The 26,551-nt window shown below is 40.8% G+C and overlaps 1 protein-coding gene across 4 annotated transcripts in view; it reads right to left on the bottom strand.

Moving 5' to 3' along the window:
- The window catches only part of LOC139474364 (TPR and ankyrin repeat-containing protein 1-like), a 58,848-nt gene that overhangs the window by 14,362 nt on the left and 17,935 nt on the right, over window positions 1-26,551 (bottom strand). For all 4 annotated transcript variants that reach the window (XM_071257628.1, XM_071257388.1, XM_071257550.1 and 1 more), the window contains exons 8-19: window positions 23,326-23,485; window positions 22,210-22,599; window positions 19,510-19,776; window positions 17,622-17,905; window positions 13,340-13,502; window positions 11,761-12,081; window positions 10,350-10,616; window positions 8,514-8,843; window positions 6,750-7,157; window positions 3,265-4,929; window positions 1,305-2,644; window positions 193-375 (exon numbers count right to left, since the gene is read on the bottom strand). In XM_071257628.1, coding sequence (XP_071113729.1) covers window positions 193-375; window positions 1,305-2,644; window positions 3,265-4,929; window positions 6,750-7,157; window positions 8,514-8,843; window positions 10,350-10,616; window positions 11,761-12,081; window positions 13,340-13,502; window positions 17,622-17,905; window positions 19,510-19,776; window positions 22,210-22,599; window positions 23,326-23,485 — 5,778 coding nt within the window. The remainder of the gene's footprint in view (window positions 1-192; window positions 376-1,304; window positions 2,645-3,264; window positions 4,930-6,749; window positions 7,158-8,513; window positions 8,844-10,349; window positions 10,617-11,760; window positions 12,082-13,339; window positions 13,503-17,621; window positions 17,906-19,509; window positions 19,777-22,209; window positions 22,600-23,325; window positions 23,486-26,551) is intronic.

Below are 26,551 nucleotides of genomic sequence, written 5' to 3'. Positions count from 1 at the left end.
CATACTTGTGATCTATCAATAACAAAACTGTTTGTTATATGTTTAATGCTATTATAACTGAGAAATGGCAGTCCACAACAACCAACCAATTTTAACCGTTATGATATTTATCAAAGCATATTTCAATCATGTACATAATCCAGTAGTATGAAACTATTGCCCTGGGCGACAGCATTAGTCCACATCACCTACCTGAGAGTCCTTGAAGAAGTTGTACAGCAGGACGTCATCAAACTCCAGCCCCTTTGCCTCGTAGATGGTGAGTACGATGCCGTGGCTCAGCTCCTCGGGCATGTTGTTCTTCACAGAGTCATTCACTACCAGGATAGCCTGGTGGGCTCCAAACTCAATGTGTGATGTCTTTCTCTTGTTGCCCTTTAATTTAGATGCAATAATTTTATCAACTTAATCAGGTAAAGTTAATGCCTTTAACTATTTTAAGCACCACAAACAGTTAACATTTGAAACAGATGACAAGTCCCCGGGTTCCCAATAGCAAAAGGCACCACTTCATCCCCTGGTTAATACATGTAGCAAGTTCAGATGAAATTTTGTTCATAGTTTTCAAGTTATGCTCCCGAAACGAAATACGGACGGATCGGCCTGACGGACCAGATGATGGCTATCGCCCCACATTATATGCAGGGGTGGAAAAACAACATAATCACACACTCAATACATTTTTAAAGGGATAAGAACAAATGACACTTAAAACTTGGGTGAAAAAATTAGAACTAAAAGTAAATCCAAATAGTGAAAGTGTTTATTGTTAATTTCAAGAACACTCATCTATGATTCCTCATGTCATCTAAAGTGGGACAGCATACAAACAGAAGGTCACATGCCTCTAGCTATCAGATATAGCTTGTATAATTACATCACTTCCAGTTACAGGGTATTGCACACAAATGACACTATATAAAACAACAGTCATAATTGAGATCCATGCTCTCAGGACATTTTACTTTAAAGTCTGAATGTCACGGAGCCTTACCGCAGTCAAGCGAGTGAGTGAGTGAGTGAATCTGGTTTAACACAGCTTTGAACAGTATTCCCATCATATCACAGCGTGTCAGTTTGACATGGGGAGAAAACCCGAAGTGATGCAGGTGTCAGATGTTTACAATATAGGGTGAAACCAATGAGCGCAGGTATGGTTGTGACAAACCTTAACATAATCTGGGCAAATCAGGATTCAAACCCACGATCTGCTATTACACACAAGCCACAGAGAGTTTGACCACACACTAACTGATTCAATTCAAACCCTGCTACTGACATAGCATAAGAAAGGAACATCATACCTGCAGTAGAATTGCTAAGTCTCCAACACTGCAGGACTCCAGCAGGATAGGTGGTGGTCCATTGAAAAGGCCTTGATCTTTCTGCAATCTGTCAAACGATTCTGGGAAGAACTCGACCATCAGGTCCAAAACTGAGGATGCAAGGGAGAGAATCCCAGCATGTGATCTGTAATTGTGAGTCAGCTGGTAGATTTGTTTGGGTACATTGACACTTCCGAACTGGCCTCTAGCATGAAGAGACTTTCTTGCATAGAAAAACAGAGACTTCAGGTCACTGAATCTGAAAGAAATTCCCCTCATGATCCCTTGAGCTGTGTCGCCAGTGAGGAACATATCGTTCGGATTCTGGGTGATTCTAAGGAGGACACACAGCTCAGACTGTGTGAAGTCCTGTGTCTCATCCACATACAACTGATGAATCACCCATGTCTGTTCCTTTATAGATCGTAGACGTTTGTAAATGTTCTGGACAAGATCTGCTTCATCAAACAGGAACTTCTGCTTCTTGAAATGGTCATATCTGAGATACAGTTCATAAACTTTGTCTCTCTCGCCAGTGAAATTGGGGGCTCTTTTCTTTCCCAACTCGATGTACTCATCCTTGCTCAAATGTCCATTTGGCTTTAACAAAGCTTCAAAAGAACCCTTGATGAATGACATGATTTCTGTCCACACAAGGGACGGGTGGTAATTCACAGACATCTTTTTGAGAATCTTGGGCCAGATTTCCTCAGCAAACATTTCATAAGTGACTTCTTTTCTGGGATCTACCTTCTGTTGATGCGGGGCTGGTCGTATCTGTTCTGGAGCATTCTCTGCGTCTTCATCCACATCTTCATCCAAGTCAACTCCTTCATCCTCATCATCAGAGTCTGGTTCCAGGGGGGAAAATCCAAACAGGTCATCTTGAGTGCCCCATCCTTGTACTCTGGCTCCAAGACTTCCATCTTCGTTCCTCTCAAAGAAGTATGGCGGCTCCAGGGAGGCATCCAGCATCATCAACAGCTGCTTGGATGTGAGGAACAGAGGGTAACACAAATCCTGCACATCTTGCAGCCTGTGAGGAAGATCGTCTGCCTCCTTTCCTGCATGATCTTTAGTCGCTTCGCATGCATGACAGAGCTCGTAGAAGTTCTTGTGAACCTCTGTGCTCAGGACAGGGTTCTTGGTGACGAAGATCTGATGCAAATGGTCATACTCCGGACCACCCAGGTCATCCTCCTCATCCTCATCATTCAAGCATTCGAATACAGGAGTATCAACGTCTTTGGAGGCAGCTCCGCCGGCATCTCTCCCTCCGTCATCAAGGTCTTCATCATCTTCATCCTCATTGTCGTCCCCTGCAATTATTAGATCATGAAAACTCAAAAAGGTTCAAAATTGATCAATTGAAAGGCATTGTTTCGAGAAATAAACAATGCATTGAGATCATGATATGGTTTGCTTTGAAAAACAACGGTACGTAAACAGTACATGTAATACTTTTTGTTTGTTTGTTGTTAAATGGCAATCTAGTGATTGATATCATGAGCATTGATCCAGGCATCAGTGCATCAGCCAAGTTGACGAGCCTGACCACCCGATCTATTACGACAAGCATAGTTGCCTTTTACAGCATCTTCATAGGTGTACATCGACGTAGTCATGCTAACAGGAAGAGTAATGTTATTGAATGTTGGATATATGCTAAATATTAAACTTCGAGTACATTCAATGCCTATGCATTCAACATATCTCTTCACGCATGGAGGCCCATACAAGTTTCAAGTGTTTGGAAATCTGTACAGGAAAAAAGACCATCACCAGAAACTAACGCCCTTGTTTGTTCTTTTTGGCATTAATCAGGAACACAATAAGAGCATGAAAAGATGTGCAAAACCTTTCCACAAAGTTATTCTGTTGGCACTTACAACATCAAACCTAAAACTTAACAATTCTTTCGATGTGTAAAACAAGTTACCTGCTTCATCTGATTTCTCATCCTCCATGAAGCGCTCGGGTCGGGGCAGGAAGGGTTCGCCTGAGTCTTTAGCCATGACCCAGTAGGATATGAAACTTGTCCACAGCCTGTACAGACAGCAGGTGGTCTTGCCAGTTCCACTTCTACCTAGCAGTAGAATGGGAGACTTCGATCTCAGATGAATGATGGCATGCTCCTTGTCAGTCACACGGAACGGGAAGTCAACCTTGCGCTCGATGTTCTGGAGAATAATGTTGACAAGTGCTGAGGAAAAGGAGTAGAACTTGAGAATGTGGTATTCTGTTTCATTAGCACTGGCTGGTGGGTACAGCAGCATCTGCTGCTTGTCTCTCACAGCCTCAAGGCCCAGATCATCATCCTGTTCAGCAAACAGCATTGGATATCGCTTTGTGATTCCTCCTTCGAACTGGGCATCTTTCACTCCTTTCAGCTTCTTTTTGAGGATGCATGTCTCCCCTCTACTGTGTGACTTGATGACATTTTGGATTGACCGGTACAGGTTGTCATGGTCGAAGACAATATCCCAGACTCGGATGATCTCCGAATAGATCCTCCCTCCTCTGACAGCAAATTTTTGCACCTCCTCATCTTGAAGTCTCTTGTCTGCTGCTTCACTGCACCGAGCAGAGAAAGCAACTGCAACCTCCCAAATTATTCTTGCAGCCTTCGATAGCTTGGCTTCATACAGCTCCAGTGTTGCAGGTGCATTGTTCACCCTTTTGCGAAGGTATGGTCTCCACTCCCCATTGGCTAGCAAAAGGATTCTTCGTATGGCTCGCTGTTTTAATTCCGGGAGAACATGCTTGTCCCGAAGACACTTCCATACATCAGCAGTACATTCCACCTCCCAGGCCAAGTTGTCAAATGTGCTGAGATTCACCTCAGACTCCTCTTCTACTTCTTCATCCTCATCCAAGTCCTCTTCATCAACCTGTGCCTGGACATCAGCAGCATCTTCCTCCAAAATCCTCTCAGCTACTGTCCTTGTTTCTTTTCTTGGTGATCCTGTTCTTCTGTCTGCTGATGCTCCACCAGTCCCTGCATCATTTGAAGCTGCCATTGCTGCAGAAACATCAGTCTTGTCTCTTTCGGATTTACTCTCCTTGAAAATGGAAATCTCCGGATCTTGTCTTTCACTGACGATCTCCTTGATCCTCTCCCTACTCTGAGCAACCCCTACCAGATTCACAGCCTTTACTCTGATATCCTCCTCAGCTGTCACTCCAATGTCAGCTTCTTCTTCTGTCCTTTCAGGGGAGGATTCTTGAGAATCAGTTTTCTCTGTCTTTTTCTGTGTTTTTTCTTTACCAACGGCATTGGCCTTTTTCTGAGAGGTATCATTAGTTTTTGACTTTGTGGCTGGCACAGTCCCTCCAACAACTCGAAGAAACTGGGCTCGTCTGTCATTTTTGGTTGTAAGGTACTGTATTGCCATCTTGCCTTCCTTGTTGCAGACATCTGCTGGGACCTGCTGGTTACACAGAAACTCCACAGCTTTCTGAGAATGCTTGTTGTACTTGCACTTGCAAGCCATGTGAAGCAGCGTGTCTCCCTCTCTGTTCACAACTCGTGAGTTCAGGTAGCTGTACTTTGCTGGATCAGATTTGTGCAGCTCGAGAAGCCTCTCAAGGAGTGTGAAGTTACCTGAAAACAGAACACAGTACACTCATGTGATGAACAAAAACTAATTTCTGTGGACTTTTCTTTCGGTCTTGATTAACCATGAACAAAGTGTAATAAACAAGTAATGGCTATTTTGTATTTTGAAATTTTTTGAAAAAATGATTCATGTATTGTGATACGTAACACAATATATTGCATACTATCTTTCATGTGTTATAAAGTCCGGACACATTTCTGACAGCTTTGTGGGATGCTGCTATGGTCCAAATGCATGTGTATTAGACACATTCAGGGTTTTACACGATGCAGAAATGTGTGTCCAGTACGCACAAATGTACAGAATGGATGCAGAACCAAATACATATAGTCTTAAGGGATGCACAATAATATTCATTATACCAAATTTTGACAAGAAACAAAGTTCCTGTAAATTAAGTAATTAATAAATCTTACGGCACAGTACAGTACAATACACCATTTCATTAAGGACCCTTGAAATTAGGAATTGGGGGCCCCCGGGACCCCTAGTTCTGAAGGTCAAGGTAAAACCCTGCACATTATATTCAGGAAGCTGGTTGGAAATAGTTTTCAGAAGTCACAGAAACCAGTTGTTAATTTCTGAATTTCCTAATTTCAATTCGACTTGTCAGTCATGTTTGTCAACTTTGCCAACAAGATGAAAATATGCATGATTTTGAAAAAAGGAATATACCATATTTTCCAATCATATTTTGATACACATTTATTAGTATCTCATACCATAGTATACCATAGTATACCACAGTATATCACACACCTCTTAAACCAACTGTCTTCCATGGGTATGTTTTATATGTCAACAGCAAATATTAGGTTGGCCTAACATCCACACACACAAATTCAGTAAGGGTGGTGTGGACTACATGGGACAAACTAATCATAGAAGGATCAGTTTTAGTACTCTGCAAACTCAATGTGAATGTGTTATTGGTTCACTCAGTTTCTGTACACAAGATCATTTAAAATCCACCTTAAATCAATTTATTGCAAACATTAGATTAAACACATTTTCATTAACTTCTTTGCATACATATCTCCACTCATATAATGCTTCACAAAATGAAATACCCAGGATGCAACTGACCCTTAAATGTTAGTGAGTGAGTGAGTGAGTTGGGTTTAACACCGCTTTTTCTCCTTAAATGATAACTTGAGTGAGTGAGTACGTTTTTACACTGCTTTCAGCAATATTCTATCAATATCTAATTTTATATTCAGTTCTTGTGTAGCACTACGGCCCATGGTGTAACTGAATGTCGACAGAAGACAGTATGACCAAACGGCGATTCATTGCGTAATGTACAAACATGGCTGTATTTCTAATAACAGACTTTTCTCAGTTTGTCATAAGAATATTAAACTTAGATAACGCGGCATGGACAGAAACGTTTCTGGAACACACTGCTGGCTAAGTTTAACATATGCATTACAAATTAACAAGAATCAATATCAATATGATGGCAGACGACACCAGAAATAAGCACTTCATTATTACCATGAAGGGCACCAGACCCAGGGCACTTACACATGGCGATCTTAGTGCTACGACTATTGTAAGCCTCTGTTAAAGTGTGGGAGTTACAATCATCTTAGCGCTAAGATCGCTTTGCGCAAGTGGGCCCAGGTCTTTGGCTTAACGAGCTTACATTCTTATACCTCTAGGCTACCTCACCGCACCTTGACGGAATAAATACTACATATAAGCCAAACCAAAAAAATTGCCTAAAATGCTACGAGTCTTTGGGACACGAGACAAATTGACTCAGGCTAGCAGAATAGTGATAATGTGCATCCCTACAAACCTTTGTCCTTGTCCAAGGCTATGTTGAGAGCAGCATGCACTGGGGTGTCACCAAATGTCACAGTGATAGTCAAAGGGCTTATGCCATCATCAAGAAGACGCAGGACAACACGTACTTCATTGTTGGCAATAGCACCCTTCATAGCTTCTGCTTCCTTCTCCCGTACCAGACACGCGCCATGGCTCTGCAGGAGAGACAGGATCTTCAGTTTCAGGGCTTCAGAGCCCACAGTTTTTCCTACAATGAGACCCTTGGTAGAGATGCCTTTTGCAAAAGACTTTGGCAGTCGGTCAGCACCATAGAGTTTGATTGCTGCCTCAATATGCCTCCAACGATCCTTTTCAGCAAACCGTTCCATGATGATTTTCATTATGTGTGGTGAGATTTTCTTCAGGGAATCGGGGAGATCTGAAATGTAACAACTTTTGATAAACAAGAAGTCACAGTCATCGGTACCTCCGAGCACACTGTATCGAGTTCTGACATAAAAAATAATGTCCTAATCCTTGAACAGTGAATGAACTGACTAGTAGGGCCGTTACGATTCACTCGTGTATTCGGTGAATCGAACCGTATTCATTCATGAACTGAATTTTTTATTCGTAGCCACAAGTATCAAATATTTATGAATATGCAATCATGTGCATTTACATATCCTGTACCTAAAAATATCCATAAAAGTTTATTAAAGTTGCATGTGCTCTGATCTGTGGTGTGTAAGCCATCTCTTTCATAGACAGGATGGTCAAATACCTGGCATATTAACGATTTACAGTTGGTAGTGTCAAGTATGGCACAACGGAAGAAATGATTACCTTTACACTAATAATTAGTGTTTGGTGTAACATTTATTAAAGAGTACATTTAAGGTGAGAATCAATACTTTTTACTTAGTGTGCGATTGTGATAGATACTTGTATCAAGAAGTAAAAAATCGCGATCCACCGATGTCTCGGTGTATCGTCCCACTACTAGAAAGGACAGACTCCTAAATGTGCAAATACATGCAGCTTGGAAAAGCCACCATTAAGTGTAAAGAGACACTGATTGACCAATGAATTTAAGGTGTTGTATGAGGAATGAAGAGTCTTGTAATGTTGATCTAGAAATAGAAGGAATGGAGTATTGATAGTTAGTATTGATATAATGAGTGAGTGAGTATGGTTTTACGCTGCTTTTAGCAATATTCCAGCAATATCACGGCAGGGGACACCAGAAATGGGCTTTAATAATGCGGTTCAGTATTATTCAACACCCCAAATCATTAAAAGACACCAGTTTCCCACAAGACTGATATGTATAGCAAGTTTCATCAAGAAATATTTCAACAATTTTGGAGTTCTACTCCAGGAACGAGCAATAGCCTTTAATATTTTCAGTACAAGTCCAACTTGTTATCAAACAAACATAAACAAAATAATAAATACAGCCTACCATCAAAAGGCACCAGTTCACCACTAGACTGATCTGTATAGCAAGTTTCAACAAAAAATATTCAACATTAAGGAGTTCTGCCCCGAAAATGGAAAACGGTCACACAGACAGACAGACATTTTGATCTCAACATCCCATTTTTCAAAATGGGGGTAAAAAGGCACCGGTTCACGGCTAGACAGATTTCTATGCAGAGTGTGATCAAGACATATTGCAGAATCTTTCAGTTGTGCTCCAGAAACAAAACGTGATGGACGGAAGGACAGGCACCCACTCCTACATCCCCTTCCCACTCAGTGGTGGGGAACAGTAATAAAGCATGTCACAGACCTGGAGTGAGAGTCCGCCCAAGTTCGGCCACTATCTTGTTCAAGCACTTGTCTACAATTTCCTGATGTCTCCCTCCTTTGTGTTCCCACAGCAAGATTCCCACAAACTTGTCAACAGCCCTCTCTGGGTCTTCGTCCAACAGCCTCATGCCAGTTTCGAACGTTTCGTCACAACGGTCACACTGTGAGGAGTATTGTTTCCTCTGAGGCTGTTTCTTGTTGCTTTTAGGGAAAGTCTGTTTTGGTTCCTGAATGCGAGATTTCTGGACAGGAGGTGATGGTTCCCTTATAACCGCTTTTTGTTTCCTAAATACAGACTTTCCATTCACATCTGAAAAAAAGTTATCGAATGAGAATGCTCTTACACTTCTATAAGCAACATTCCATAAATATAGTGGTCATGCATAGCACAAATGAGCCTTCCAAGTAATTTTGAAGTAATGCCACATTTGTACAATATTTTGATCATAACCAAACGTCAGCGTGATGCTGGAAGAGAGCCCGAACTAATGACATATTAGATGTTCACCAAATGAGAATGTCAAATATGGGATTGAAACCAATATTAATTTTATCCTGGAACACCTAAACAGCAATAGAAATTAACAGTTTTAGCCCACTAGTGAGTGAGTATGGTTCAGCTGCTTTTAGCAATATTCCAGCAATATCACAGCAGGGAACACAAGAAATGGCCTGCACACATTGTGCTCATGTGGGGAATTGAAACTAGATCTTCAGTGTGACGAGCTACCCCACCACTCCTTAGCCCAGTAACATATACCAAAACCCTTTAAAAGGGCAAATTGTTACCAGTCCTTATCATACCTTATCTATTGGGCAGTTTGGCAAGGACTATAGGACTACGGCCGATTTTTAAAGCTGCCCAAATTTGCTCATTTCAGGACTGGGCACCCATGCTTTAACTGGGTTCATGTTTACCGGTAATTACCAGTTTTTTACCTTTAAAATAAGGCATGGACCAGTAATTCATGTGATTGCCAGTCCCTGAGGACCGGCAAATAAATTATCTCATAATCTTTGTTGTTGGAACAAAACATTGGCAATATTCATATACATACATTTTTTTAACGAAGCCAGCTTGTCTGTTACCATCAGGTGAGGTCGGGTGAGGTGAGGTGAAATGGGGTTTAACGTCGCGTCCAAGATTTTTGCACTTATATAGCGATGTCCATGCACGTGTGTTTGTGTGGCTGCTTGTACTAGTCCGGACTGATACCGATTTATAGTGCTAGCTCACTGAGATATCATGCCGCTGTTTAACATGAATACCCCACTCAGACACAGCATACTGACTCCAAGCCAACCAGTCCTAGTTTTAGCCCCTAAATGACGAGCGCCAGACAGGGTAACAACATGTATCATCTTTAAACGTCTTTTAGTATGACGCGGTCGGGGATCGAACCCCTGACCTTCCACTCTCTGGGCGGACGCTCTACCACTAGGCCACAGAGGCGGTCTGTTACCATCAGGGTTTTGCCTTGTCTATTTTTAGTGCAAGGAAATAACATTTCGCATAACTTCGAGATTAATTATATATTTGTAGCGACTTTGTCGCGAAATATTCAAAATTAAAAGAGAAATGACTAGAGATTGAACTAAGTTACTTTGGAGATGACATCATTGCATTGCAGTGATTTGTTGAAAGTTGGGACTGACATTGGAAGGGACTGGTAATTTTTAGAGTTGCCAGTCCACTAGGACTGGAAGTTCCTAAAGCCAGCGGTAACACTGTCTTAGTTAGAAAAATAACAGTAGTGCACCTTCTGACCTAGATAATTTTTGTGGGGAACAACTTAACTGTCAAGTGATATCTTACCTCTTTCCATGGCCCGCATCATGATGTGCCTCGCTTCATGTTCCCCGGACGGAACACAATCGAGGGCTGTCTGACTGTTTCTGTTCTGTATAAGTGGACTCACGTTTTGATCAACAAGGAAAATTAACAATTGAACTTTGATATCAGGGTGAAGTTTGGCAGAGCAGACCATATGTAGAGCTGTGTTTCCCGTCTCATCCTCGATGTTCATCTCGTCTTTCTTCAGCACAATATTTTCGAACAGCCATTTCAGCAACTCCATGTCAGCTGCGAATGATATATTGTGATATTTTACTTTTACAAAGGTATACTGCACATCTCCAACCTTATTGATGTGTACCAAACATTCACACATTTGGAAGAGTCATAGGTGTTTGGGTTAAACAAATGTAACCATAACTTGGTGAAATTTTATCAACAAAATCTGTGTGTGTGTATGTGTGTGCATTTATGTTTGTTGTTCAATATTCCAGCGAGATGACAATCCAGTGATTGATATAATGAGCAGCGATCCACACCGTCAACGAACCAAGACACCAAGTGTCAACAAAGAACACATAAAGCAAATTGTTTTCCAGATTATTTGTATTCATCTCGCATTTGTAAACACAAAATGCACACCTCCTTTTCTGGAAAGCTGTCTGTTACATCTATCTAACCTGCCAATGTTCATTCACCTGAAGAAGGGATAAGCAAATATCTACAGAGAATCCCTATGTCACAACCCAGTTGTACCAGTCATTCATTCAATCAGATATATCTGCAAGCATAATCATTATAAGCAGCCACTGCAACTATCCAATAACCATCTCAGCCAGTTCTTCGGGTGATTTATGGTTTGATTATTTTTAGTTTGGTTTTGGGCAACGTACTCAGCATTGTTCCAGCTATATGACGGCAGCCTGAAATAGTCAACCAGACAAACCATATGAGGAATGATTCACGCTTTTGGAGATACGATGACATGATATCCACCAAGCCAAGGATCATGACCACCCAATCCAAGATTCGGCCATAGGTTGCTGGGGAGCTATTCCAACCCAGAATCCACAGTTCACAATCAAAACCAGTTCTTTTCTCCACCATAAGGTCACCCGGGAAGATCCGGGTCAGGATAGGTCTTCAGTAACCCATGCTTGCCATAAAAGGTGACTACATTTGTCGTAAGAGGTGACTAACGGGATCGGGTGGTCAGGCTCGGTGATTTGCTTAGTGCATGTCATCGTATCCCAATTGCGTGGATCGATGCTCATGATGTCAGTCAATGGATTGTCTTGTCCAGACTCGATTGTTTACAAACCACCGTCACATAGCTGAAATATTGCAGAGTGCGGCGTTAAACAACAAACAAACAAAGAAACACAGAAAACAAGGGGAGATAATACATTCCTATAGTTCCCATGCGGCTCACCTGTAAGAAAGACAATGAAGACAGTAGCATGCAGATATGTGTCCCCTTTTTCGAAGCGGAGCGTATGGTGATTGGCCTCACACTTGAGGAAGTAGAGGACAAGCTGAGATCCCCATCGATGTCTCTGCAGATTGTTGGGGTCACACAAAGGTTTCAGGTCGATGTTTATCTTCACACTGTTGGTCTTGGCAACGGCAAACAATTTGTACGCATAGTGAGCAGCACCCCACTGAGCTGTCCTCAGGATGATGTCGTACGCCACCTTGGCCCATAACTCACGGCGCACTGTGTTCAGATTGGGGATTGGTTGACCTGGCAAAACTGGAATTGAAAGTATGGGATTAAGAATATGTTCTTGACATTATGCTGGATGAACACAACTTGATTGATTTGAATAAATAATGTCATAAAATACAACATGCTTTCCTCAGTGAAAGCAATATATAAAGATTATTAACATCCTATACATGTACCAACCTGATTTCTCATTACTGTTAGGCTATATTACCCTTATACATATGGGCCACTAGCCTCAAGTACAGAAATACAAACTTGAATTGCATTGAATTGAATTTGACTTCGATCAAAATCAAACAAGAGTGAGTAAGTGAGTGAGTTGGGTTTAACGCTGCTTTTAACAGTAGTCCAGTTATATCACGGTGTGTCAGCTTAATGTGGGAGGAAAGCCCGAAGTGATGCAGATCTTGGACGTTTAACACTTCGGTGAAACCCACGAGCACGGGTATGGTGCTGACAAACCTAGAAACATAATTGGGGAGAACCGGAATTCGAACCTACAATCATAGGTTTCTGGCATGCCCAAGGGACGCAACTCTGCACAGCGAATCGCAGCGCCTTAGATGACTGGGCCACCCGTGCCCCAAATCAAACAAGAAGACAAAGTCATCGATATCCCCCACAAAAGTAAATAATTGTCGTGAAAATGTCAACTAGTTAAAATATATATATCCTTTATATATCTTATCTATATATCTATTTTTTGTTGCCATGGAAACTCAAAAAATATTTTTGTCAAAAAAAAATACCAAACAATCAAAAGGTACCAGGTCACCACTAGAGCTATCTATCTGCCAAGTTTCATTAAGAAATACAGTTTTCAAGATCTGCTCTGGTAACTAGCATTAGCGCCATTTCCAGCCAAAATCAAAGTTGTTGCCATGGAAACTCAAAATGTTTATCCCCAAATATACCAACTATCAAAAGGTACTAGTTCACCACTAGACTATTTATATATCAAGTATGTATGTAACATGATGAAAATATACATTATTTTGAAAAATGCTATACAGTACCACTATTTTTCAAACATATTTTATTCAATATTTCAGCAATGTGAAGGCAGTCTGTAAGTACAATACAGACCAGACATTCCAGTGATTGACATAATGAGTACCCATCCATGCTGTTGGCGCACGATGATGAGCTATCACAATGTCACCATGCTGACCACCCGATTCACTAAGTTGCATGGAGTTTTGGCAAACAGACAATAGATGTAGCACCATTGTTTGTTCTACTAGCCTAAAGATTTCCTGCAGTAATAAACCTGATCACTTACTCTTGGAACTTTGGGTAACAGTCATCAGCAGCTCGCCAAGGATCTCTTTCTGAATCTTCTCAGCACCATCTTGACTCAGGCTGTTGTAGGCATTCACAAAGGCACTGATAGCATGGTCTGTTCTCTTCAGTGCCTGCAGGGATCGTCCAACTCGCATGTGAGCCTACAGAAAAGCAGCAAGAATGTTAGTTGTTCCTCCAGCATAAATACACAAAAGTGACTATGACTAACATGTCACTAGCTGGGAGGTTCTGATCATATGAATGAAGTGAAATATTTTAGTGTCACAATCAATCTATCTTGTGCTCGCCATCCATTTTCTCAGTATGGTGACCTTGAGTCATTTGCATCATACCATATAGAAATGCTCATTTTGTTACATCAATGCCCTTAAAGGGGCACTGATCTAACGCAATTCCCCGGGATTGGTTGTTGCCTTTGTTATTGTTTTTTTCCCAGTGAGTACCCGGATGTATAGCAGAAATCAAGACTAGTTCGCGACCTCTGCTGCGCCATTCGTAAGCGCATTAGTCACTTTTATGGATACCGGTAGTAATAAGGGCGTATGGTCACATTGATCAACAAAATGAAATACAGTTTTCGAGATAATAAGGAAATGTAGGTATCTTTGTGGGCAGCATCGGTAATTGTGACGAACTTTTGATAAGTCACTTGCTTGGTAATTTTGCGATTTTCGTTTACACTATTTTGACTTGCAACACAAAGTAAATATTTCACCTGAGCATTGCTTTTTTTTACAGTGTGTATATTTTTTTTACTGTCAAAATGTGTAACATATTTATTAAACGTATAAATATTCAGTTATTTTACAAAGTGACTGAAAAACATTTCCATCTGTATTATTATGATAACGAATTCCAAACATTTTGATGTTTAATGTCATCACCAAGAGACTGAAAATATTGCGTTGAAAAGTACATTTCTATGTTGTTTGGCTTCTAATCCTACATAATAATCTGTTGTGATGTTTGTAGGCCTTTTTGATCGTCTAAATCAATCTGGACAGATTTTTTAGTCAAAATGACTGAAATATTTACACATTTTATAACTTGCCTGAAAGAATCACATTTTACAAATTGACAGTAATATATACACGCTTACAAAGGAAAAGACCTGTGAAAACAACGTCTATCGCGCATTGAAGAATTTCCAACCAAGACGTAGAGAAACAAGAATGAATCGGTTCAAATGAAGGAAAACAAAATGCAAATACCATAATTACAACCTACCAAATTTAAGTGTATAAATTTTAGGCAGCTTCCTTGTTCGAGGAATGTATCCGTGAATATCCACATAAAGGAACAATATCCAACTCATCTGAAGCTATACAAAGAAACGTATTCGATGTCACATGTCTCTGTAACAATCAAATATTCTAAAAGATATATATCGTTTCGGGATATTATAACCCGTGTTCGTTTCTCAAATGATCACTTAGATTGTTTCAGGTGTTTAACGTGGGTGTCAAGCCTCAAGGGTCGGCTGAGAAAGCCCACGTGACAACTATTTTCATAACGTCAACGGTACCTAAAAAATCCATTGAGTGATAGATAACAATGATCAATCAATCAACGTATTATCAGTTAACCCTTTGAACAAAGTATGTTGTTTTTACATCGGCACTTCACGCCATGATATGAGTGTATTCCCTTTGTTTTAGTAAACCTAGACATGTAAACACTCACTTTTGACATATCCACTGTGCAAGATAACAGTGATTAATCAATCAACGTATTTTCTGTTAATCCTTTGATGACTAGGAACGATCCGTTGATTTACAGAAAAAGTAAATCAACTGATCATTCATCTCTTGCTGGGCTGCCATGTGCATATTACATAACACACATTTCACCTCACTTCAAACCTGGATTTAGATTGCATAATTACCCCAGACACAATAAATGCCAAATGGGAACCTTTGTCAGGTAATCTATGTGGTGCTACCATTAATTGTACCTGTAATAAATTCATTAACTGAGCATCAAGTGAATGACGACAAATACACAAGTGTAGGGTTATACGAGAAAACGTGGATTGACAACAAGGGAGTAGAAATCGTATTATCGACGCAATCCGAAATCCAAAAATGCTTTCACTGCATGAATATTTTCTTAGTATTAAACTATAACCATCTGGGGTATTTCCAAATGACGACATCCGATGAGCTCCGCCGTTCTTTTTGTCTGTTGAAATTGATTAACATGCGCCCTTTGTCAAAATCTTTATAGATCACAGTTAACCAATCAGTGTTTATGCACAAATGCGTAAAACAAATATTGCCTCCAGCCTCCAAGTTTATTTAGCTGTCCTTGCAGACGGTAGCCCAGTCTCTGATCACGCTCAGTTGCGTTGCGTATCATCCGGATACTCACGGGGAAAAAAAACAATAACAAAGGCAACAACCAGTCCGGGGAATTGCGTTAGATCAGTGCCCCTTGAATAAAAAATTTGCAAATGCCCTTCATACCTCTGTGAATCTTGTCATACTTCTGTCAACCTTTTCATACCTCTGTGACCCTTGACATACCTCTGTGACCCTTGTCATACCTCTGTGACCCTTGTCATACCTGTGACCCTTGTCATACCTCTGTGAATCTTGTCAAACCTGTGACCATTGTCATACCTCTGTGATCCTTGTCATACCTCTGCCAACCTTGTCATACCTCCTAGAATCTTGTCATACCTGTGACCCTTGTCATACCTGTGATCCTTGTCATACCTCTGTGAACCTTGTCATACCTGTGACCCTTGTCATACCTCTGTGAATCTTGTCATACCTGTGACCCTTGTCATACCTCTGTGACCCTTGTCATACCTCTGCCAACCTTGCCATACCTCTTAGAATCTTGTCATACCTCTGTGACCCTTGTCATACCTCTGTCAACCTTTTCATACCTCTGTCAACCTTGTCATATCTCTGTGATCCTTGTCATACCTCTGTGACTCTTGTCATACTTCTGTGACCCTTGTCATACCTCTGTGATCCTTGTCATACCTCTGTGACCCTTGTCATACTTCTGTGACCCTTGTCATACCTCGGTGACCCTTGACATATCTTTGTCAACCTTTTCATACCTCTGTCAACCTTGTCATACCTCTGTCAACCTTGTCATACCTCTGTGACCCTTGTCATACCTCTGTGACCTTTGTCCTACCTCTGTCAGTCTGTGACCCTTGTCATACCTCTTAGAATCTTGTCATACCTCTGCCAACCTTGTCATACCTCTGCCAACTTTGTCATACCTCTGTGACCCTTGTCATACCTCTGTGACTCTTGTCATACCTCTGTGAACCTTGTCATACCTCTTAGAATCTTGTCATACCCGTGACTCTTGTCATACCTCTGTGACCCTTGTCATACCTCTGCCAACCTTGTCATACCTGTGTGAACCTTGTCATACCTCTGTGAACCTTGTCATACCTGTGTTAACACACCTTACTTCTGTGACCCTTGTCATACATGTTAACACACCTTACTTCTGTGACCCTTGTCATAACTCAGTGACCCTCGTCATACCTCTGTGACTCTTGTCATACCTCTGTGAACCTTGTCATACCTCTTAGAATCTTGTCATACCCGTGACTCTTGTCATACCTCTGTGACCCTTGTCATACCTCTGCCAACCTTGTCATACCTGTGTGAACCTTGTCATACCTCTGTGAACCTTGTCATACCTGTGTTAACACACCTTACTTCTGTGACCCTTGTCATACATGTTAACACACCTTACTTCTGTGACCCTTGTCATAACTCAGTGACCCTCGTCATACCGCTGTGACCCTTGTCACACCTGTGTTAACACACCTTACTTCTGTGAAGCTTGTCATACTGCTGTGACCCTTGTCATACCTGTGTTAACACACCTTACTTCTGTGACCCTTGTCATAACTCGGTGACCCTTGTCATACCGCTGTGACCCTTGTCATACCTGTGTTAACACACCTTACTTCTGTGACCCTTGTCATACCTGTGTTAACACACCTTACTTCTGTGACCCTTGTCATAACTCGGTGACCCTTGTCATACCGCTGTGACCCTTGTCATACCTGTGTTAACACACACTACTTCTGTGAAGGTTGTCATACCGCTGTGACCCTTGTCATACCTGTGTTAACACACCCTACTTCTGTGAAGCTTGTCATACCGCTGTGACCCTTGTCATACCTGTGTTAACACACTACTTCTATGAAGCTTGTCATACCGCTGTGACCCTTGTCATACCTGTGTTAACACACCTTACTTCTGTGAACCCCATCTTACCTTATGCCAATGGCCATCATGAGCTACACTCTCCATGCTGTCATCCAGTGCCTCTTGTGCCATGTTCTTCTTCAGATAGCACTCAGCCCTGTTCCCATACAGCACCGCTAGGTCATGGTCATCCTCTTTGCTGAACATATCCGCCAAGCTGGTCGACTTCTGGGCCTTGTTCATCATTACATCTATAGCCTTAGAATAGATAGCTATGGCATCTTGGTATTTCTGAGACTGGAACTCACGATTACCTTTTTCTTTTAGGGTCTTTGCATCTTCCAGTATGGGAGCTGAAAACACAGGCATTTGATAGCTCTTAAGTAATATGAGAAGACCCATTGTGCGTGTGATATTTAAGTTGGTTGGCTGGTTTGTTGTTTTACACGCACTCAGCAATATTTCAGCTATATGACAGTGGTCTGTAAATAATCGAGTCCAGGTCCAGGGATTGATATCATGATCATAGATCCACGCAATTGGGATACAATGACAAGCATCAACCAGGTCAGCGAGCCTGACCACCCGATCCCCTTAGTCACCCCTTAAGACAAGCATAGTCGCCTTTTACTGCAAACATGAGTTGCTGAAGACCTATTCTACCCTGTATCTTTACGGGTTGTTATATTTAAGTGAATTTCAGAAAGAATGTAATGACCAAAAGCAAGTCATCGGTTAAAATACTAACAGAATTTATCTGCAACTCACAATTTTTTTCACATTCATAAATTCAACTTTGAAGAAGACATTACTGTTATAAGGATCAAAAGCATGTAAACACAAATTTGTGGTTTGTAAAATGACGGCTGACATGGTTTTCTCTCAACATGGAACAAGAGAATTAGTTGCTTAAGAACACCCACCCAAGTATTCCAAGTATAACAATGAAGAAACTGAATTGACTTGAGATGAGTGTAGGTGAGCATGGTACTCAGCAGCGTTAGAAACTTACAGTTTTCGTCCACTAGTCCTTATAATGATAACATATAGCAAACCCCTTAAAAATGGCAATTTTCTACTAGTCCTTATGATACCTTTACCATTGGACCATTGGACTATAGGACTAGTGCATCTTCCGGGGTAGAATAGGTCTTCACCAACCCATGCTTCTCGTAAAAGGCGACTAACGGGATCGGGTGGTAAGGCTCGCTGACTTGGTTGATGCATATCATCGATCCCAATTGCGTGGATGCTCATGACATCAATTACTGGATTGTCTGGTCCAGACTCGATCATTTACAGACCGCCGTCATATAGCTCGAATATTGCTAAGTGCGGCGTTAAATAACAAACCAACCAACCAACCAACCAACCAACCAACCAACCATTTTCTAACCCTGGGCAGCTACTTGTACTTGCTCGGACTACTGCTGGTTTTATAGCACCAGCCCACTGAGAAACCATGCAGCAGCTCAACATGAATACCCCACTCAGACACAGTATACTGATGCCGAGCCTACCTGTTCTTGCTTTATCCAAGTGCCAGAGAGGGTAACACCAAGTACCATTTTTAACATCTTTCAATATGGCGCAGCAAGGGATCAAGTATCAAACACTGGGATCTTTCATGGGTGGATAATAAATGAAAATACCACATGATGTAAGCGAGTGACACATCTCTGCTCTCTCGGGTTCATATGTTTTGTTAAGAGTTAATTCAAACATGTCAGAAGGATTCAAAATTGAAACAGACAAAACTACCATTAGCATGATCACAACACAAACATAATTTCTTTATTGGAATATAAATAGCACACAGGCACTGTCGTTCACCACCCCAACAGCTTGAAATGTCAACAAAGGCAGCTGCTTATTAAAAGTTGATCATGATATTCAAGTATTTTCTGGATACATTCAGTCAGGAGAGCTAAAAAGGAGTCCAAATAGTGGCAAATACCGTAAGTCTTCTTTTGGAGTTCCTTGTGAAGTTTACTGTGTGGTGGCACAAGATCTGTCGCCTTTCGTTGAAGTCGATCCCGCAGAGTGACATCAAACCTGAAGAACAGGAGGACCTCTGTCATCTGGAGACTGACAGGTGAATCCCCTGATGGGCAGCACTCACAGACGGTGTGGAACAGACTACGGCCTTCACTATCCTGGATGTACCTCTTGTCTATGAAGGCAGGGTTGAGCTGCATGACATGCTCAAACATCAAGGTACCTCCTGCAACAGAAGAGTCAGATTTCAGAGTGAATATTGGTTAATGCAACTGACAGCAATATTCCATATATAGCACTGCTTACATAAATAATGAAGTCTGAGCCACGCAAACCCAGAGGTTGGTACACGCAACTTCTAATGAAACCAGTTGACAATCTCCACAATCAAAAACCCTGACACCCGTTCCATTTTAGCCACCTCTTACAACTGTGGGCAAGTCCTATCCTAGAATCTTTAGGTCATAAGTCAACAGTGGGGATTACAACAAAAGGGTCTGCAAATACTTGCAAAAACAGAAGCCACCCTTTCAACGATTCAAGAATGCTCTAAATATTAATACATTATATATACCTTTTGTTTCCAGTCTGATGACAAAATTCAGATTAGCAGGCCATGATACAACCACATACCACAATTGAGTACTCTGCATCTAGCTAGCGATATAAGAAATCTAAATGCACTTACAGCTTAAAAAATATAATTGCAATATGAGAAAGAAAACACCCGACTATATGCCTGAAGTCTTTGAAAGGCATTTAGAAGTGATACACATAAAGAGGAGTTGGTTTGGTTGGTTCGCCGCACTCAGCAATATTCGAGCTATATGACGGCTGTCTGTAAATAATCAAGTCTGGACCAGACAATCCAGTGATTGATATCATGAGCATAGATCCACGCATTTGGGATCGATGACATGCATCAACCAAGTCACCGAGCCTGACCACCCGATCCCGTTAGTCGCCTCTTACGACAAGCATAGTCACCTTTTACGACAAGCATAGTCACCTTTTACGGCAAGCATGGGTTGCTGCAGACCTATTCTATCCCGGCGTCTTCACAGACCCATAAGGAAGATAATTTATGGATGTCAACTTCTTTATTATGATGAACACAACGTTTCGGAGTACATGCTTAGTCCTTCATCAGGTAGTAAGCATACACTCTGAAACATTGTGTTCCTCATAACAAAGAACTTGACATCCATAAATTCTCTTCCATATACATGCCTGAATGTCCCATTAGCCAACATCAAATATTTCTGAAGATATCCTGTAAACCTGGAGCCATGACTTGAATGATCCACATGAAAGAAGCAAAATGTCTTCTTGTTACACGATGTCAAAAAAAAATATTAATATTTAATAAATGTCAACAATATACTTCATAGACTCCAAGCATTCAAGATATATATATCACTTCTTTTTTTTTATTCTTGAACAGGTGACAGCATAAACCATGTGTATTACAGCTAGTGCCCATCTCTTTCTGGTCAGACCTAGCGGGTGAGGAAACAGTGGTCAGTTAAGTGTTAGATTTTGCTTCTTTACCCCAGAATGTTTCAATTGTGAATGTTATTTTATTTTGCAGAAATTTCAGTCATGACACTGCCCAAAGACCTGCATATGTAGCTTGCACGGTTATGGAAAAGGATGCGTGTTACCAGTGTGTGTCATGTGCACCAAGAAGGGGTAATTATGTTTCCACGCTTGTTACAGGTACATGTCATCGTATCCCAGGTGTGTGGATAGATGCTCATAATATTAATCAAACTTCACCTTTTGACATTTACACAATTTTAAACCGGAACTGCTTTTCACTGGGAATCCCCAAGATGAACATGTTTCTGTGGTCTCGATCCCCTGCTTACCGCGATCTTGGGGAAATTGGATAATACATGTATATTAACATTCTTTTTTTTACGCAATGTTTCATTAAAACACCTACTTACATATTCACATAAACTAATGGATGCCAGAGGGACATATATGACCCTCCTCTTCAACCCTCACATTGAAGTCAAATAAAATTCAAAATACATCACGCAAACAAATACACTGCAAGTTTTCAATTCTGTGGGAAATTCCCTGTTCTGTGATATCATCAACTGTCATTTTAGGCAAAGCAGAATTACTGAAAATAACCTCTGAAAATTTGGAATTTCATAAATCTTGCCATTTTTGACACATTACTAAATCACCATTACAGAGTTATGTTTGGAAATCAAAATATCGGAAATTTACTCAGAGAATTGCATTTCAAATATAGCATATCAGTTGTCAGTATCCTGATCACGGGTGCCTGTTTTTTATCAAATCTCATACATCTTAGAATCAAATGATAAATGGTCATGGTCACCAACAGGCCTATAAACTGTCTAAAAGAACTCAAGCAAAGTAAATAGGGTGTGAAAATGAATACTGTGCTAAAAAAACCAGCACTTGTTTGAAATGTAAGCAAAGCAAAATTCAGACTTTACACTGTGGAGCATTTTCTCCTATTTTGATAGATCCATTCATCTAGTCGTTGCATAGAATGGCTCAATTCTTTTAGAATAAGCATGGGAAGAGTATCGTAGAAAGAATTAGGGAATTAGAGTTTGAGCAGTGTTAAACAACAAAGAAAGAAACAAATCTGCTGAGTGGTAATAGCTCCTACCTGACTTGATGCAGAGTCTGACGGCAGCATGAAGGGGTGTGTCACCATCATATGTCTTCAGGGAGTTATACAGAGCACCCTGCAGCAAGAGGACAATCACCAGCTCATCGATCCAGTCAGTTTCAGGAGCCATCAGCACAAACTGGCTGAGTACCACATCTCTGGCATTGAATCTGGTGGCTACACCTTGAGCTACTGGATTAGGAAGGTGATTCAGAGTCAAAATTGCAGGCCGTTGTAATCGGTTTTTGAGAGGGACATAGTCTTGACCCAAGATAAGGATTCTGATTGCTTCAAAAGATGATGACTTGACTAGATTTTCCAGAACTTTGGGCATCAGTGGCCCCAGCCAGTCCAAAGTGGCCCCCATTTGTGGCTTGAAAACAAAGTCTGTAACAGGAATAGTTGTCAGTGATAAACTTCACATATTAATTCAATTAACATCATACTCCCTCACACCAAAGGTTGGAGAGGAAAAATTGGCTTAAACATTCAAGATTATTTCTCTTATATATTGATGCGCACGTGCATGTTTAGCTGCTTGTTCAAGACCAGACATCTGCCAGTTTTAAGTGCTGACCACTGAGATACAATGCCAGAATTACCCGATGGGATACCCGATTCAGACACATAGAGACTTCAATCCAGCTGATCCTTCTTTTATCCAATTTATGCCAAGCACCAAGCAGGGTTCCAGGGTAGAATAGGTCTTCAGCAACCCTTGCTTGCCGTAAGAGGTGACTAACGGGATCGAGTGGTCAGGCTTGCTGACTTGGTTGATGCATGTCATCTCATCCCAAATACGTGGGTTGATGCTCATGAAGTCAATCACTGGATTGTCTGGTCTCCATTTTTTACAGACGCCATCATATAGATGGAATATTGCTGAGCGTGGCGTTAAACAAACAAACCAACCAAGCAGAGTAACAACCAATCTCTTAAGGTCTTTTGGTATAACACGGGCAAACGCCAGTTCGACCAAACCGACATTCTGCCCTCTAGGAAACGCCTTATCCACCGCACGACCGTTCAGTCAAACTGAATGGAAGAAACATCTCATTGATACAGTCGGTGACAAAATGTCATCATTGTTTTGTTAATCAATTAATTAATTACTTTTTTGGACCATTAAGGGAAGCAGATCGACAACTTCAGTGAGAAATAGGACTTTCTCTTCATCTGTGGTAGCTGTTCTCTGCATAGCATGGATGAATGCTGCCAGTGCTTCCTGTATCCGGCCCAGCTGCTTCAGGGCTTGGCCTTTCCTCCAGTAACCCTGGAACACAACATCACCAGGAATGTATCTACAATGTTAATGCTAAGTAATTCAGGTGGGCAAAGGTTGGTTGGTTAGTTGGTGTGTTGTTTAACGCCGCACTCAGCAATATTCCAGCTATATGATGGCGGTCTGTAAATAATCGAGTCTGGACCAGACAATCCAGTGATTAATATCATGAGCATCGATCCACGCAATTGGGATCGATGACATGCATCAACCAAGTCAGTGAGCCTGACCACCCGATCCGTTAGTCGCCTTTTACGACAAGCATAGTCACCTTTTTGGCAAGCATGGGTTGCTGAAGACCTATTCTACCCCGGATCTTCAGGTGGGCAAAGGAAAAAGGTTACTTTGTCCAAAATTGTAATTCGTAGGCTAAAAAAAATAAAATTCTTGGTTCTCAGGCACCGCCGCATCATTACAAAGTCTGCAGCATGTTTCGTTTTTATTTCCATTTAAAAAATAAAAAATCCTTAAATATTCCGCATCTCGAACACATGACCCCAACAGTGAAATGCTGCAAGACTTAAAAACAATGCAATCCAATATAGTGTGCAGTTACTTCCCTTCTCATGTGCAGTGCTTTACTGCGCATCTCGTGTGTTTTGGTTATGGTGGTGTGGATATAGGAGTGTGCTTGTTTTGCCGTTTGCAAATTTGATCAATGAAAACATGAATTTTGCGATAAAACATCACTAGACATGATGATTTACAAATTTCTATGGTATGTACTGTATGCGGGACAATGTTTCATATGCCGAGGTTAAGATTTACATATTTATTTGTCTCATTAAATAAGCGTGAAAATGATGCCGATACCCCGTCTTCAGAGCGAATCTGAATGAAGCACATCACCAACACATACCCAATCCCTACATATGCAATAAAAACCGGTTTGTCTTCCGAAGAAAAAAATTACATCCTATCCTTTCAGCGAATTCAGGGAAACGAACAGATTATAACAATTACACTTTGGCCAATACAAATTTGAAATTTGAGATAAAACATCACTAGAAATGATGATTTACTGATTAAATTGTATTTCCTGTTCTGATTGGCATTGTTTTATATGCAGAGAATAAGATTACTGTCTGTATTGTCTCGTAAACTAAGTTGGAAGTAGCAATCAGCAGTACACACATTTCTCGGAAATATATCTGACCAATCACCAACGATGCTCCCTCGGCCACGATTACATTCAGTGTATGGCATTTATGATAAATATATCCATTCTCTATCCACTAAAGTTTGTTTCAAGGTGTCAATATGACCGTGGTTGCTCTAAGTAACGGTGAGTTGTGCAATCTTCGGATCACTTCACACACAATTTCGACGAATATAATTGAAACACTATTGAATGAAATGTTGAATAAAATTAATAAAATAGATTACAAACAAAGAAATATTATGAACTCTGTTTACAACCAGACAGTGTCATTACATTATTAATCAATACAGGGATTGCTGACATGGTATTTCTGGTGCTATGTGCTCACAGTAATGTGTTTGTGTTGGGGAAAAAAACATAAAAAAACCTCTTCAACCCTGTGTATAAGACGACCCACCCACCTCCCTCCACCCCTTGAAAGCCTCCTAATTCTAGTTATGAAAACTTGCCTTACTTATACACAGCGATATACGGATTTGGATTCTTACTAGTTTGTACACAACCTCCCCCACCAAAAAAAAGCCGCCCGCCAACACGATATTTTCAAAAGCTATTGCCTCAGAATCAATTTTCTTTTTCAGCCTTATTTTCTTAAATTTAAAGGTATTTTAACATTGCATTCAATGCATTTATGCAAAGCCAAGGGCTAAGCCTTCTTATTGATCTTTTTTATCAGAGAAGTACAAATAACATCTACAAAGTCAAAACTACATGAATATTACTTTGGTAATATATAATTTCGAGGTAGAATAGGTCTTCAGTAACCTATTCTAGATGTAAAAGGTGACAATGCTTGTCGTAAGAGGCGTCTAACACAATCTCATTAAAATAAGATCTTAGTTCTCACTTCCACTAAACAAAGATCTGAGGACATTCCATTAGGGGTTGTCAGAACGACCTTTCATCCAACCAATAAGAGCGTCACTTATCAGATCATGAAAGTGACAGTCAGAATGTGATTTCTAATCATGCAACCTTGAAACTTTAACACAGGGTATTCCGAACGATAGTTACGGGCTTAACGATGAATCAATACAATCTAGACCATCAATTATTAATTCCAGAATGTTCATTTGTTCAGGTTTAAATTTTTTTATCGAGAACTTGTCAAAATATGTTTTTCGAAGCGTAGTCGCCAATTTGAAATTAATGCAGTAAAGCACAAGAAAGCTGCCTTCTGATTGGCTAATGTCGACTTCTTGTCAGTCATTCCATTGGTCGGTCAAAGTTCGCGCGAGGTTGGTCTGACGTGACCTGTAATGGGATGTCCTCAGATCTTTGTTTAGTGGTAGCGAGAACTAAGATCTGAATTTAATGAGATTGCGACTAACAGGATGGGTTGTCAGGTTCACCAGCTGAGTTGATGCATGTCATTGTATTCCAATTGCATGGATCGATGCTCATAATGTCAATCACTGGATTGTCTGGTTCAGACTCAATAACTTACAGACTGCCGTCATATAGCTGAGTGCGGTGTTAAAAAGTTAATAAATAATTTATTTTTTTTAAATTGGGAATTATTACAAACATTTGTTGCAGTGAGTGAGTGAGTGAGTGAATTGTGTTTAACGCCGCTGTTTACATTATTCTAGTTATATCACGGCGTGTCAGCATAATGTGAGAGGAAAGCCTGAGGTGATGCAGGTCTCAGACATTTACCACTTCGGTGAAACCCACAACACAACCTAGAAACATAATCGGGGAGAACTGGGATTCGAACCCACAATCATAGGATTCTGGCATGCCAAAGGGACGCAACTCTGCACAGCGAATCACGGCGCCTTAGATGACTGGACCACATGTGACCCCACTTGCTGCAGGCTTGTGACTGAATATCAGCCTCCAAGCAGGTCTAAATTAATCCCTGATAACACAATTATTTCCTGGACTGTCCA

Source organism: Haliotis cracherodii, unplaced genomic scaffold (genome assembly GCF_022045235.1).
Source record: "Haliotis cracherodii isolate W230 unplaced genomic scaffold, xgHalCrac1.p SCAF_1, whole genome shotgun sequence".
NCBI lineage: Eukaryota > Metazoa > Mollusca > Gastropoda > Lepetellida > Haliotidae > Haliotis > Haliotis cracherodii.
Note: the sequence above shows the minus strand (reverse complement) of the source record. Positions and strands in the feature narration are given on the sequence as shown.